The sequence below is a fragment of the Bos mutus genome, chromosome 27, assembly GCF_027580195.1.
Source record: "Bos mutus isolate GX-2022 chromosome 27, NWIPB_WYAK_1.1, whole genome shotgun sequence".
In the NCBI taxonomy this organism is placed as follows: Eukaryota; Metazoa; Chordata; class Mammalia; order Artiodactyla; family Bovidae; genus Bos; species Bos mutus.
Window position 1 is genome coordinate 5,322,186 of NC_091643.1, and position 16,457 is coordinate 5,338,642.

General features: G+C 50.2%; 1 protein-coding gene across 8 annotated transcripts in view; it reads left to right on the forward strand.

Annotated features, from left to right (window-relative positions):
* The window catches only part of RARB (retinoic acid receptor beta), a 447,193-nt gene that overhangs the window by 405,632 nt on the left and 25,104 nt on the right, over positions 1-16,457 (forward strand). For all 8 annotated transcript variants that reach the window (XM_070364222.1, XM_070364220.1, XM_070364223.1 and 5 more), the window contains one exon: positions 15,396-15,556. In XM_070364222.1, coding sequence (XP_070220323.1) covers positions 15,396-15,556 — 161 coding nt within the window. The remainder of the gene's footprint in view (positions 1-15,395; positions 15,557-16,457) is intronic.

Consider the following 16,457-nt stretch of genomic DNA (forward strand, 5'->3'; position numbering starts at 1 on the left):
TATATATGTACCACATCTTTCTTATCCATTTGTCTGCGGATGGACCTCTAGGTTGCTTCCATGTCCTGGCTATTATAAACAGTACTATGCAGTAGGTTCTTACCCGTTATTTATTTTATGTATAATAGTGTGTATATGTTAAGCCCAGTCTCCCAACTTACCCCTGCCCCCAGTCTTGCTGGAACACCCTCCCAGGTTCAGGGCTCTCGGTTGATCTGGGAACATCCCACCTGGGCTGCTGTCCCTCTTCCAAAAGCAGGCTGGCCTGGCCTGTTCCCGCAGTGACGGTGCTCTCCACACCGAGGCTGGCGCAGCTCAACTCCAGCTGGGCTCTGTTGGTCGGAGTGCGTCGTGGGCCAGCCCAGATGCAGGGGCTGGGAACAGCCTCCACCTCTGGATGGAGGCGCTGAGGTGTCAGGGTGCAGAGGGGGTCTGCAGGGGGAGAGCCAAAGGGTGGGGCCGCTGCCCTTCCCACGCTGCACCCCCGCCCTGGCCCTGAGGGCTTGTCAGGGGTCCCATGCCTGCAGGGCAGTCCCTGAGGCTGCATCTCAGCACTTTCCCCAGGCGAAGGACCTGGTTTCTGTTTTATAAAATGTTTTAGGAGGGAAAACAGGAGAATGTCAACAAGAACGGAAATTCATTTTCTGAAAATGAATTGGGTTTAGGGGACCAGAGGAATGAAATTTTTGGTCATTAGAACTCATCCTTTTTAAGAAGAATTTCTTGGGGTATAGTTGACTTGCAATGTTCTGTTAATTTCAGGTGCACAGCAGAGTGATTCCGTTGCTGTTGTTTAGTCTCTCAGTCGTGTCCAACTCTTTCGTGACTCCATGTACTCTAGCCCATCAGGTCCTCTGTCCATGAGATTTCCCAGGCAAGAATCCTGGAGTGGGCTGCCACTTCCTTCTCCAGGGGATCTTCCTGATGCAGGGGTCGAACTCGTGTCTCCTACTTGGCAGGCAGATTGTTGACCAGTGAGCCAGCAGGGAAGCCCTGGTTCAGCTATGCATATACACATTTTTCCACATAGGCCACTAACAGAGCATTCAATAGAGTTCCCTGTGTGAACCTACAGATTCTTGTTAGTTACCTGTTTTATACATCATAGTGTGTAGATGTCAATCCCAGTCTCCTAATTTATCCCTCCCCTCTCCATCCACATAAATAACCATAAGTTTGTTTTCTGTGACTATGACTTTACTTCTGTTTTGTAAATAAGTTCATTTGTACTTTTAAAAAAAAAAGATTCCGGCATATATGACTGATGTCATATGATATTTATCTTTCTGTGTCTGACCTCAGTATAACAATCTCTGGGTTCATCCATGTTGCTGCAAATGGCATTATTTTGTTCTTTTTAGGGCTAAATAGTATTCTGTTATATATGTACCACATCTTCTTTATCCATTCCTCTGCCTATGGAAGTTCAGGTCGCTTTCATGTCTTGGCTGTTGTAAGTAGTGCTGCAGTGAACATTCGCGTGCATGTATCTTTTCTAAATAGACTTTTCTCTGGATACATGCCCAGGAGTGGGATTGCTGGGTCATGGGGCAGCTCTATTTTTAGTTTTTTAAGGAACCTCCATGCTGTTCTCCATAGTGGCTGCAGCAATTTAGATTCCCACCAACAGTATAGGAGGGTTCCCTTCTCTGCACACCCTCTCCAGCATTTATTGTCTATAGACATTTTGATGATGCCACTCTGACTGGTGTGAGGCGGTACCTCACTGTGGTTTCGATTTGCACTTCTTCAGTAATTAGTGATGTTGACCATCTTTTCGTGTACCTTTTGGCCATCTTGTTTTCTTTGAAGAAACATCTGTTTAGGTCTAATGCCCATTTTTTGTATTCAGTTGTGTTTTCTGATATGGAGCTGCCTCAGCTGTTTGTATATTTTGGAGATTAATCCCTTGTTGATTGCTTCATTTATAAATGCTGTCTTCCATTCTGAGGGCTGTGTTTTTGTTTTGTTTATGGTTTACTTTGCTGTACAAAAGCTTTTAAGTTTAATCAGATCCCATTTGTTTATTTTTGTTTTTATTTTCATATTCTAGGAGGTGCATCAAAAAAGATCTTGCTGTGATTTATGTCATACAGTGTTCTGTGTTTTCCCCTAAGAATTTTACAGTGTGTGGGCTTACATTTAGGTCTTTAATCCATTGTGAGTTTATTTTTGTGTATGGTGTTAGGGAGTGCTCTAGTTTCATTCTCATATATGTAGCTGTCCAGTTTTCCCAGCAGCACTTAGTGAAGAGACTTTCTTTTCTCCATTGTATAATCTTACCTCCTTTGTCACAGAATAAGTGACCATGGGTTCATGGGTTTACCTCTGAACTTTCTACCCTGTTCCGCTGATGTATATTCCTATTTTTGTGCCAGTACCATACTGTCTTGATTACTGTAGCTTTGTAGTACAGCCTGAGGTCAGGCAGGTTGATTCTTCCAGCTTCATTCTTCTTTCTCAAGATTGCTTTGGCTATTTGAGGTCTTTTCTATTTCCATACAAATCTTCATGGAGAGTGTCGTTTCATATTTGACAGCCTGTAACTTGCTGTGAAGAATGTATGGGACACAGAGCAGGATACAGGCTTCTCTGAAACAGTCTGCTGAGAAATTTCTTCTTGTTATTTGAAGATCCCGCCTCCTAACCCCACCCCCCACCCCCCAGCATCAGATATTGCCTTAAAGTCTTCACGTGAAAAAAAATCTAAAGGGAAGTACCAGCACTTCTGCTCAGTCCTGTCACTCTGGATACATGATCCTTATTTTAAGACTCTGGATTCCTGACTCTCAAACTCCCTGCAGTTTTACCAAGTCAGAAAAACCCACTTAGCAGCCTTTCAGCAGACGAGGGCAGGTTGAGCTCGGTAGAGCTAACTTCTGCTTATACAGCAAGGCATGTCCTGCCCATGAAACTGGCTCCTGGAAGTGGACGCTGAACTGTCCTTTCCTAAACTGGAGGTTCTAACAGATGAGGTGCGTTGATCATGCAGTGGGTGTGAGTTTACTCCTGATTTAAAGGCAGATGGCCAGGCACAATGTCTTCAGTGTCCTTTTTTAGCATCCCATTTTAAAATATAATTTTACTTATTTATTTTTGGCCATGCTGGGTCTTCACGGTGGGTTTTTCCCTAGTTGCGGCAAGCGGGGACTGGTCTCTCCTTGGAGTGCTCATGCTTCTCAGCGCGGCGGCTTCTCTTGTTGCAAAGCACCAGACCTAAGGGCTTCGGTAGTTGTGGGGCGTGAACTCAGTTGGTGTCGCGCATGGTCTTAGTGGTTCCGCGGCGTGTGGAATCTTCCCCGAGAGAGACTGAACCTCAGCCGCTGCACCAACAGGGCAGTCCTAGCATCCAATTTAATAGCATCAGTAAAATCCTTCATCTCAGCCCTGATGATGCTGGATGGCACTCAGGGGAAACAGCGCCTCCAGTGGACAGGGCTTTGGGACCCACCCTGGTAGAGAGGTCCCTTGCTGCCAGAGGCGGGGGCAGAGGAGGGCCCCGGTAGCGCCCCCCAGAGGCCGCCTGCACTTTCTCCACTGCTCCTGGCCGAGCGCTGTCTTTCATGCGTCAGGCAGGAGGGTTTGTTTCCGGAGTTAAATGTAAGTTATTTGCTGTAGTTCATCCAAGATTCTTCTCCAGAGGAAAGGCTTTGTCCCTTCCAGCAGAGCCAGCAAGCTCCAGTCTCCTGGCGTGCAAGGGTGCCCACCGCACTGGGCCCACCGGAGGCTGCCCGCCCGCCCGCCCAGACGCGGCAGGGAAGGGCTTGGGAGTGTGAGGCGGGAGGAGCACGGCTCCCTTAAGACGTCAGCGCTGCATGACTGAAAGCGGCCAGGGAGAGGGAAGTGCGTTTAAAATCGCTTGGAAAGTTTTATTAGGCGAAGGTACCACTTTAACAGAAGTATTTGGATCTTCTGTTATTCAGCTATTCGAGGATTTTCTATAAGTCCTTGGGATAACTTGAAGAAGCTGAGCGAGGCTGGTAGATCCCGGTTAAACTCTCCAAATGCTATATCCAGACTATTCTCCCTCCCCACCAAGACCTGCATATTTAATATTCTCCAAAAATTCTAAGTATGCTCCATGCCCGGTCACTGTGAGCGCCGGCCATTCCTGAGGCTTTGCCCTTGTGCAGGGCCTGCAACGCCCTCGGATGCTGCCTCGTGGCTCACTGGAACGGCCCCTGAAGGATGCTGTTTTGACCTCCGTTTTGAAACCCTCAAAGCAAGGTCCTAGCACAGGGCTGTGTTCATTTTGTTGTTGTTGTAAGTTCTGGCTGTGCGGGGTATTCATTGCTGGGCGGGCTTGCTCTAACTGGCGGTGAGCAGTAGCTCCTCCCTAGTTGCGGAGTGAATGTCCAATTGCGGCGCCATCTCTGGTTGCAGAGCAGAGGCTCTAGAGTGCAGGCCCCGTGGTTGCGCTGCACACACAGGGTTAGTTGCCCTGAGGCACGTGGGATCTTCCCGGCCCAGGGATCGAACCCGTGTCTCCTGAATTGACACGCAGGTTCCTGGTGGTTCAGCCATAAAGAATCCACCTGCCAAGGCAGGAGATACAAGAGAGGCAGGTTCAATCCCTGGGTCGGGAAGATCCCGTGAGAAGGAAATGGCAACCCACTCCAGTCTTCTTTGCCTGGAAAATCCCATGGGCAGAGGAGCCTGGTGGGCTACAGTCCTTGGGATCGCAAAGAGTCAGACTCGATTAAGCACATGCCAGGCCTGAGCTCTTAGCACAGAGCCACCAGGGAAGCCACCAGGGCTGTATTCATTTAACAGACACTCATGGGCGTCCTGTCCTCAGACTGGTCCAAAGGGCATGTGTCGTGTTTGCGGCGAGACAGTGTAGCCGCAGCCTCATCCTCTAAGCTCCTTTCTCTGTGTCTTTGTTCCAGTTTCTACGCGTGCCTCCATGGCGCCTGCAATATTGGGAGAAAGGCGCCGTCCCCACCGCCCAGGGGGTCCTGACCCTGGGGCTATGTGTTCCCCTCACCCCAACCCCGCCCAAGGCCACACTGGGACCTGCTCTGTTAATTGCTTGAGAAAGAATCCCAAATCCTGAAATAATGGGGAAGTATTTCCGAGTATTTCCTGTTAGTTACAAATCCACCTGCCTTCAAGTCCATGGGTGGTTCATCTACATAATTAGTTCAGCAAATGGTTTTTAAACTAAGATGAAACTATGTTTTTGGGGTTTTCTGTCAAGTATAGCGGTATGTTAGTTACAGACCCTCCCCTGCTCATGGCCACCAGACAGCTGTCATCACCCGCTGAGGCTCGTTATTTGTGCAGTTAGTTAAGGAGGTGAAGAGTCAGGATGAAGGGACTCCAGACTTTAATATTCAAACAAGAATAAACAGACCATTATGCCTCCTTCACTAGACTGAATCTAGAGGATTTTAATGGACAGAAACTGTTGATTATATTTTCCTTTCCTATTTTATTTTTGATGTGAAAGAATTTCTAGCAAAGTGTTGTTTCATCTTCTCCTGAGTCCAAGTGAAATCTCTTCCCTTTCGCATGTTTCCTGGATTACATTTTTATTGTGTGCCTAGGAATCAATATTCCAGATACATGCACAAGTGCACACATTGAAATGAACACGACTTCATTTATTTTCATGATTAGACATTCAAATAAAAGTGCTTGGGTGTCTGTTTTCATATTCATAGGTCGAGATCCGTACATCAGAGGTATTTGTATAAGTGACATTTTTATTACATTCATTTCATTTGCAATATGATAGTGGATCATAAATATGTTACTTTTATGCCACTGAATCTGATTTGTGGCACTTAGCCCTCACAAGGAGAATACTTGATATTTTATGGAGCGCCTTTCGTCCAAGAAGCGTTTTGCCACACGGGGCCAGGCTCTGCCAGGCGTGTAAATCACGCTCACAACCCTCTGCACGTCCACTGCTCTATCAGCCGCACTGTTGGGGCCGAGGGTGGCCATGACTGCCCTGCGCGCCGGGAGGCAAGGGTGAGACCTTGAATTAGGGGAAGAAGCAGGCTCAGGCAGGTTCTGTGTGCCGCCGTTGGGTCCTGACAGCCGACAGCCCGCATGCACCCCACACTCACCCTTCACCGTGGACCGAGCGGGCATCGAGCCCTGTAGACACACAGACAGGTAAACGCCAGCCCTCGCCTTCCAGAGGCTCACAGCCTGGGGCGGGGGGCCGTACGAGAGACTGCCTGTCCCCCCACAACAGGATGGAGGCGCTGAGGCAGAGGTGACGGCAGGGGCCCCCCACCCCCAGCCCTCTGACGGATGTACCATGCCTGTTCCCTGGCACGTCACAGGGCTGACACATGTGCCAGCCAGTTGCAGTGGGAGTGAAAGAAGAGACCAAACGTCACACATCGCAGGCTCCCTGTGGGCCTGAGCCCCCCACCCCAGACTTGGAGAGCAGAGACTCATGGGTCTCCCCCACCAGCCCAGCCTTCCCTCCTCTCATTCTCCCCTTTCTCCAGCATCAGTGCCTGATCCAGGACCTCCTCCCCAACCGCCCCCTGTGCACGCATGCACGCACACACACACACACACACACTGTCCCCCATACACACACACCCACACACACCACTCCCCCACACACACACTGCCCCCCTAAACACACACATACACACACACCACTCCCCCCATACACAAACACATACACACCCATACACACATACCACTCCCCGCATACACGCACTCATACACACACATGCACACGTACACACACTGCCCCCCTAAACACACACAGACACACCACTCCCTCCCATACACACACACACACACACACACACACACACACACACTGCCCCCTACACACATGCACACACACACACACATACCCAGTAACACTCAGTGCTCCTGCAGCCTCCTTTATGACACTCACCATATCATAGCATCACGTATGAGTGTGACACACACAGCTGAGGGCCCTGGAGCCAGGATTTCTGAATTCCAAACCCCCTCCACATCAAGTATAGGACAGGGCAGGTTATTTACATTTCTGTGCCTCACTTTTCTCATCTGCAAAATGGGCATGATGATGACACTTCCCTGTCAGGCGGCCGTGGAACTGAGTGATCTGATGTGAACAGAGGGCTTCAGGAGTGCCCGTAGCTGCTGTGGAAGTTGTACTAACATCACAGCCTTGTGGTAACTCTCGCTCGAGGGACAGCACGTGTAGTGACAGTGATGCCAACAGCCCTGCCTCTGTCGCTGTTACCAGATGACCGTGCGTCTCCCACCATGAGTGCCGTGGAAGCAGGGGGCTTGTGTGCTTCCCACCTCACTGCCCCCAGCAGATGGCACAGGGTGGGCACTCACATAATATTTGGCAAATGGATGAATGGATGGACAAAGCAGCGGTCCACCTGCTCATGTGGTGCCGCTGCCCGCCAGCTCCTTCAAAAGCCTGACTGCCGCTTGTAGCCACCGACCCCCGATGCCGCCCACAGGCCCAGGGTGCTCAGGTTCACCGTGTCCACACAGGAGGGCTCCCGTCCTTCTTCCTGTGTGACTAGGGGACCCGCCCTTCCCGCCCAGTGACCACTGACGAGAGAGGCTGTGAGGGGGGCTGGCCACTCCAGGAGGGGATGCGGTCAGATCCCAGCCCTGCAGCACCCCAGACCTCACCGCCGCCCTGTGCGGAGAGAGCTTCTGCTGCAGCCCGGCCACCGCTGACGTGAGCCCGAGGGGGGATGGAGCCAGCGCCCCCAGCTCCGCACTGCTTCGTCCCCCGCTGCTGGTGGTTTTGGCAGCCATCCGCACGCCTGGCCCAGACACCACGTCTCATTCCACAGCACTTCAGAACCATTGAGCAGAGCGAGCTGCTGGAGCCGATGTTTAGAAAACCCGTCCATCACCGTAGGAGCCTCTCCGTAATAGGGGCATTGTCACCAGGGTGGGGGGCTGCGTGGTGCAGCTGCAGAGAAGTCTGCGTTAGTCCCAGGACTCCTCTGGTGATGGCGATACGGGGAGGGAGGGGCTTTGCTTGGGGAGGGCACAAGCCATCTGGAAGGGAACAGAGGTCAACTCGTGGTCCCTTGGCCACCAGACAGCCACTGAGCATGCCCAGGCCTGGACCCTGAGCACAGCAAGCGGAGCTCTGGCCTCAAAATGAGCAACACCGCCTCCCTGCCCAGCTCACGGGGTCCCCTTCCCACCTCACCTCTGCTTCCTGGCGGGGAGCGGGTGCTCAGGGCTGGCCCCCTCCACCCTGGTGACCCTCTAGCGCTGTGACTGCTCCTCGGAGCTTCATGTTCTGGGGGCCGCGGGTGGAGAGACGGCCTCGGGGCTGTGGGCAGTGCACGTGGCCCCTCTTTACTTTTCTGTATGTTCTGCTCACATCCTGATGATTTGCATACAGGGTGACCCGGGGCCTCCAGTGTCTAGATTGTAGACACGGAATCAGAACACCCAGCACCCCGGTTCGCTGTGGAGTTTACTGAGCTCCTTGAGGCAGGGTCTGGCTCTCGCTGAGCCGTCAGTGAGCAGTGTTGCTGCCGTGGCTAAGTCAGGCGGTCCAGGTGCCGTCGTGGCCAGAGCAGGCCCGAGTGCTGGGCGGCTGTGCCCTGGTGGGCTTTGGGCTTTTGCTGTTGGCCCTTGTTGTTTTAAGATGTAAGTCACGTAATACTCATCATTTTAAAGCAGCGGTCCCCAGCCTTTTTGGCACCAGGGACCAGTTTTGAGGAAGACGATTTTCTCACGGACCAGAGCAGGCTGGGGTGGCTTTGGGATTCACGTGCCTTACGTTTATTGTGCACTTTGTTCTATTATTGTGACGTCAGCTCCGCCTCGATCATCAGGCATTAGATCTGGAGGTTGGGGGCCCTGCTTTAAAGTGTGCAGTCCGGTGATCTGTAACACATTCACGTGGTTGCACGGCCTTCAGTTCAGTTCAGTCGCTCAGTCGTGTCCGACTCTTTGTGACCCCGAGGACTGCAGCACGCCAGGCCTCCCTGTCCATCACCAACTCCCACAGCTTACTCAGACTCAGGTCCATTGAGTCGGTGATGCCATCCAACCATCTCATCCTCTGTCGTCCCCTTCTCCTCCCGCCTTCAATCTTTCCCAGCATCAGGGTCTTTTCCAATGAGTCAGTTCTTCGCATCAGGTGGCCAAAGGACTGGAGTTTCAGCTTCAGCATCATTCCTTCCAAGGAAATCCCAGGGCTGATCTCCTTCAGAATGGACTGGTTGGATCTCCTTGCAGTCCAAGGGACTCTCAAGAGTCTTCTCCAGCACCACAGTTCAAAAGCATCAATTCTTTGGCGCTCAGCCTTCTTCACAGTCCAATTCTCACATCCATACATGACCACAGGAAAAACCATAGCCTTGACTAGATGGACCTTTGTTGGCAAAGTAATGTCTCTGCTTTTGAATATGCTATCTAGGTTGGACATAACTTTCCTTCGAAGGAGTAAGCATCTTTTAATTTCATGGCTGCAGTCACCATCTGCAGTGATTTTGGAGCCCAGAAAAATACAGTCTGACACTGTTTCCACTGTTTCCCCATCTATTTCCCATGAAGTGATGGGACCGGATGCCATGATCTTCGTTTTCTGAATGTTGAGCTTTAAGCCAACTTTTTTACTCTCCACTTTCACTTTCATCAAGAGGTTTTTGAGTTCCTCTTCACTTTCTGCCCTAAGGGTGGTGTCATCTGCATATCTGAGGTTATTGATATTTCTCCTGACAATCTTGATTCCAGCTTGTGTTTCTTCCAGTCCAGCGTTTCTCATGATGTACTCTGCATATAAGTCAAATAAGCAGGGTGACAATATACAGCCTTGACGTACTCCTTTTCCTATTTGGAACCAGTCTGTTGTTCCATGTCCAGTTCTAACTGTTGCTTCCTGACCTGAATACAGATTTCTCAAGAGGCAGATCAGGTGGTCTGGTATTCCCATCTCTTGAAGAATTTTCCACAGTTTGTTGTGATCCACACAGTCAAAGGCTTTGGCATAGTCAATAAAGCAGAAATAGATGTTTTTCTGGAACTCTCTTTCTTTTTCCATGATCCAGTGGATGTTGGCAATTTGATCGCTGGTTCCTCTGCCTTTTCTAAAACCAGCTTGAACATCAGGAAGTTCACAGTTCACATATTGCTGAAGCCTGGCTTGGAGAAGTTTGAGCATTACTTTACTAGCATGTGAGATGAGTGCAATTTTGCGGTAGTTTGAGCATTCTTTGGCATTGCCTTTCTTTGGAATTGGAATGAAAACTGACCTTTTCCAGTCCTGTGGCCACTGCTGAGTTTTCCAAATTTGCTGGCATTTTGAGTGCAGCACTTTCACAGCATCATCTTTCAGGATTTGGAATAGCTCAACTGGAATTCCATCACCTCCACTAGCTTTGTTCATAGTGATGCTTTCTAAGGCCCACTTGACTTCACATTCCAGGATGTCTGGCTGTAGGTCAGTGATTGCACCATCGTGATTATCTGGGTCATGAAGATCTTTTTTGTACAGTTCTTCTGTGTATTCTTGCCACCTCTTCTTAATATCTTCTGCTTCTGTTAGGTCCATACCATTTCTGCCCTTTATCAAGCCCATCTTTGCATGAAATGTTCCCTTGGTATGTCTAATTTTCTTGAAGAGATCTCTAGTCTTTCCCATTCTGTTGTTTTCCTCTATTTCTTCATCTCCCAGAAGAAACCCTGGGCCCACCTGCAGTCGCTTCCCATCCCCCCACCCTCACCCAAGCCTTTGGCAACCACCAACTGGCTTTGTATGGATCAGCTTACTCCAAACATCCCATAGGATCAGAACCACAGGAATAGAAAAGAAGGTCCGCTTCTTTCACTGAGCATCACGTTGCCAACGTTCATCCGTGTTGTCACGTGTGTCTGAATCCTGTGCCTTTTTGTGCCCGTTAATACTCCACTGTATACAGACCGGTTTTGTTTATCCATTCATCAGTGGATGGGCAGGTGGGTGATTTCCACTTCTGGGCTGTTAAGAATCACACTGCTGTGAATGTTTGGGTGTAGGTTTGCACAGACGCGTATTTTCTGTTCTCTGGCATGTCCACCAAACAGTAGAGTTGCTGGATGCGTTTTTTTTGAGGACCTACCAAACTGTTTTTCTCATGCCAGACCATTCTGTCAGAAGACCATCTTGCTTAGGTAGGACTTTCGTGTTAGCTGAAGGAGAATGTTCTCAGCAGGGCCAGGAGGGGGCAGGGGGCACATGCCGACAACCTGCCCACGGAGCCCAGTGTTCACATAGGACCTCAGGCCATGGGCTCCCCCTCAAACCCGGGTGACCCTTGGCTCTCCTGTGTTGACTGTTTTCTCCGCATTCTCCCTACTCTAATTTATTGAAGTATAGTTAATTTATAAGGTGGTGTTAATTTCTGCTGTGCAGCAAGTTGATTTGGGTATACATGTATGTATACACTTTCTTTTTCACGTTCTTTTCCATATACTTTATCATAGGATATTGAATAGAGTTCCCTGTGTATACAGTAAGGCCTCGTGTTTATCCATCCTATACATTATAGTTTGCATCTACTAACCCCAAACTCCCGATCCTTCCCTCTCCCACCTCCTTTCCCCCTTAGCAACCACAGATCTGTTTCTATGTCTGTGGGTCCATTTCTGCTGCATAGATAAGGCCTCGTGTGTCATATGTTAGACTCCACATGTAAGTGATATCATACGGTGTTTGTCTTTCTCCACCTGACTTCCTTCACTTAGTATGATAATGTCTTGGTCCATCCACCTCTCTACAAATGACCCAGTTTCGTTCCTTTTTATGGCTGAGCAGTAATCCATTGTATGTATGTACCACATCTTTATCCATTCATCTGTTGATAGTCATTCAGGTTGCTTCCATGTCTTGAAAAGTGAAAGTTAAAGTCCCTAAGTCATGTCCAACTCTTTGTGACCCCATGGACTGTACAGTTCTCCAGGCCAGAATACTGGAGTGGGTAGCCTTTCCCTTCTCCAGGGGATCTTTCCAACCCAGGGATCAAAACCAGGTCTCCCGCATGGCGGGTGGATTCTTTACCAGCTGAGCCACCAGGGAAGCCCATGTCTTGGCTATTGTGAATAGCGCTGCTATGAACGTAGGGCTTCCCGGGTGTCTCAGTGGTAAAGAACCCCCCTGCCAATGCAGAAGGTGTGGGTTTGATCCTGGGTAGGGAAGAAGGGACGGAGAAGGCATTGGCACCCCACTCCAGTACTCTTGCCTGGAAAATCCCATGGACGGAGGAGCCTGGTAGGCTCCAGTCCATGGGGTCACTAAGAGTCAGGCACGACTAAGTGACTTCACTTTCACTTTTCACTTTCACGCATTGGAGAAGGAAATGGCAACCCACTCCAGTATTCTTGCCTGGAGAATCCCAGGGACAGAGGAGCCTAGTGGGCTGCCGTCTATGGGGTTGCACAGAGTCGGACATGACTGAAGCGACTTAGCAGCAGCAGGAAAGAAGGAAATGGCAACCCATTCCAGTATTCTTGATTGGGAAATCCCATGGACAGAAGAGCCTGGCAGGCTACAAGCCCATGGGGTCCCAAAAGAGTTGAACACAACTTAGCAATTAAAACAACAAACAACAACAAACACAGGAGTGCATTCGTCTTTTTGAAGTAGAGTTTTCTTCAGATATATGCCCAGGAGTGGGATTGCTGGATCATTTGGCAATTCTATTTTTTGAAGAACCTCCATGCTGTTTGTCATGGTGGCTACACCAGTTTTTTTCCCACCAACAGTGTAGTGGGGTTCCCTTTTCTCCACACCCTCTCCAGCATTTGTTATTTGTAGACTTTTAGACAATGGACATTCTAACCGGTGTCAGGGGGCACCTCATTGTCGTTTTCTCTAATACTTCGTGATGTTGAGCATTTTTTCATCGTTCCTGTTGGCCATTTGTATTTCTTCTTTGAAGAAATGTCTATTTAGGTCTTCTGCCCATTTTTTGATTGGACTGTCCTTTTTGTTATTGTTAGAGATGCTTGTATATTTTAGAAATGAAGCCCTTGTCGGTCGGTCATATCATTTGCAAATATTTTATCCCAGTCCATAGATTGTCTTTTCATTTTGTTTATGGTTTCCTTTGCTGTATAAAAGCTTGTAAATTTGATTAGAGCCCATTTATTTTTGCTTTTATTTCTATTGCCTTGGGAGACTGACCTAAGGAAATGCAGGTGTGATTTATGTCAGAGAATGTTTTGCTATGTTCTCTTCTGGCTTTATGGTGTCATGTCTTACATTTAAGCCTTTAAGCCGTGTTGAGTTTCTTTTTGTGTGTGGTGTGAGGTGTGTTCTGACTTCACTGATTTACATGCAGCTGTCTCAACTTTTCCAGTATGAGTTGCAAAAGCGATCGTCTTCTCCCCATTGTATATTCTTGCCTTCTTTGTTGAAGAGTCAAGTGGTGTTTAGGTGAGTGTGTTTATTTCTGTGCTGGCTATCCTGTCCTGATGGTCTGTATCTCTGTCTGTGCCGGTGCCATGCCATTTTGATCGCTCTAGCTTCGTAGTGCTGTCGGCGGTCTGGGAGGGCTGTGCCTCCTGTTTTGTTCTTCCTCAGGATTGCTTTGACAATTCTGGGTCTTCTATGGTTCCATATAAATTTTAGGATTATTTGCTTTCATTCTGTGAAAAATGTCATGGGTGACTTGATGGGGATCACATTGAGTCTCTGGATTGCTTTGGGTAGCATAGCCATTTTAACAATATTAATTCTGATCCAGGAGCATGGGATGTCTTTCCATTTCTTTGAATCATCTTCCGTTTCCTTTATTAATGTTTTATAGTTCTTAGCATGTAAGTCTTTTGTCAACTTGGTCAGGTTTATTCCTAAGGGTTTGGTTTTTTTGGGGGGAGGGGGATGCAATTTTAAAACAAATTGGTTTTTTACTTTTGCACTCTCCCTGCTTTAAACCACACTCTCCTCCCCTGTGTCTGCCACCTGTGGGAGTGGTCTGGGCACACAGTCTGCCTTCCTGTGAGGATTAGATACCCCAATTGTCTTCACTTCCTTGTCCTAGACCTGGAAACGTTCTGAGCCAAAGAACAGTGACATTTCAGAGTCCTGGAAAAGAAAATCGCTTGGAGAAGTTTTTTCAAATGTGTTTATTTTGTTAGGAACAAGCAAATAGAGAAGAAGGGACTTACCAGCTGCGTAGTCATGGGCACATACCTTAGACTCACTGAGGCTCTGTTTCCTCATCTGTAAAATGGGTTTAAAATTGCCTACCTGGCCAGGGGATCAAGTGGCATACTGTGGACACAGCTCCCAGTAGGATCTGAAGGCACTCAGAAGTACTCCCCCGACTCCAGGCATGAGGTGCTCTTACAGATCTGAGGTTTTCAGTACCACCACACCCGCCCCCTTTTCCCTATCTCCCCGCCGCCCTTCCAATTTCTTTCTTTCCACCTTTTCTCCTCTCCCTATGCTGGTGCCTTGCTTTCACTCTGCCCTCAGCTCCCAGGCAGCTTTGGGGTCCTCACAGTGTAGACCCCAACCTGGGAAGCTGCTGGCTGTCAGATCCCCTGGGGGTTTTCAAGGAGGTCCAGGCTGAATCCTCTTAGGAGGGATCAGATTATGCCCTGGGTCGTTTGCAGCACAGACTCCCAGGCCAGGGTGGTGGCAGATCCAGCAGGTGGTGTCCAGCCTGGCACCCCTGGGTCCCTCGGCAGCATGGGGGGAGTTGCATGGTCTGGTTTCCGCTGTCTGCCTCCCTGGGTCCCAGTTTTCTTCCCCAGGAGACCCTCGCCAGAGCTCTGAGTGGCCCTCGGCTCTGAGCCGTCAGGGAGGCTGCGCTGTAGGGGTACCACCCAGAGCAGAGGCCAAGGCTGTGCTGCATGAGGTCCGCTGCCAGACAAGGCGAGGGGACAAGGGCTGCAGGGCAGGTAAGGGATGAATGAACGGACAGCTTCCCAGGCCGAGGGCTCCTGACACATGCATTATTACTTTTAAAAACGTCACAGAAAGGACTGTGATTAACACAGAAAGTTAACGAAGCAGAAACACACGACGGGACAAAAACCCCATATCCCATCCTCTTGAAGATGAATCTCTTAGAAACTGCCAGTTAATTCAGATAACTGAAAAGCAAAAAAAGTGAACCGAAAGGCCTAGCTAGGAATCCCTGGCTCCATTCCGGGATGTGTGTCCCAAGCAAGAGGGGTTTTCTTGGCGCGCCCCTCGGGCCACCCCCTCCCGAACTGGGGGGAACATGCCCGGAAAGTCTTCGAGGAACCAGTGCACACGGGAGGTTCCGTCCAAACAAACAGGCCCCCCTTGTGGGTGAGCTGAGCTCTCCTCAGGAACCGGCGCGCCGCTGTCCGCCGGCCGCCGCCTGTTTACCGGGGACGCTGTGCTGTGCCGACCGCCTTCCCCGGCACAGCCCGGCCTCTGGTGACCCCGCTCTGTCTGTCTGCTCTCTCGTCCACAGCCGTCAGGAATGACAGAAACAAGAAGAAGAAGGAGCCTTCGAAGCAGGAGTGCACGGAGAGCTACGAGATGACGGCAGAGCTGGACGACCTCACCGAGAAGATCCGCAAGGCTCACCAGGAAACCTTCCCCTCGCTCTGCCAGCTGGGCAAGTACACCACGGTGAGAGGCCCCGCCCACCCCGCGCCGCCACGCACGCACAGACGCACGCACGCGCAGACTCCCGCATATGCTCATACACGCATGTGCCCTCGCCCTGCCGCGCAGGCGCACTAGCACGGACGCGCAGACACATGCGCCCACGGGCCGGCCCTGGGCTGGAGGGACCCGGCTTGGTAAGGGGGCTCTTCACCACCCAGTCCAGTCTGGGGGTTTCAGCTGTGGATGCGTCAAGTAGGTGCTTCCTCCCTTACAGTCATGATGCACAGGTGGGACCTGTGCGCGGCTCCGGCACCAGGTGACTGAGACGAGGCTCCTGCTCATGGGGACCTTCCCCCGGGTGGAGGGGTCGAGGGGAGCCAAGGAGGAGTCGGGCGTCTCAGCAGACAGCGGCGCGAAGTGCAGGGCTCTCCAGCTGGGAGAGGTCACCCAGGCGAGCGAGGCCTCCGAAGGACGAGGGTGGAGGGTCCCTGGGAAAGCAAAGGGGGGCTGCCCCGAGGGACCCTCCGCTGCCCCTCCCCCACCCCGTGCATTGACCTCGCTGGGCCAGAAACAAGAGAAGGGGGAGGCGGGGAGGCTGGGCAGGGGGCCTGTGTTGGCTGGTCTGGATGTGCGGGGGGAGATGGCTTCAGGTATTTGGATATTTTCAAACTGATGCTTGCACGTGTCGTGTTCACTGACGTGTAAATGTATTTCTAGTGAGTAGAAGGTAATAAGCCCTCAAAAACGAGTGAGTGTAACTAGAAAGTCGTTCTGGGCTCTTAAGTTCACGTTGCCTACCTAAGATGTGGGTTCTTTTGTAAAAACTCCAAATGTTGTAGAGTTTTGCTGGTTCAATGACTGATGCTCTAGAAAAAGAATTGCATGAAAGGTTACAGAGATAAGAGGCGATAACGGAGCCAGA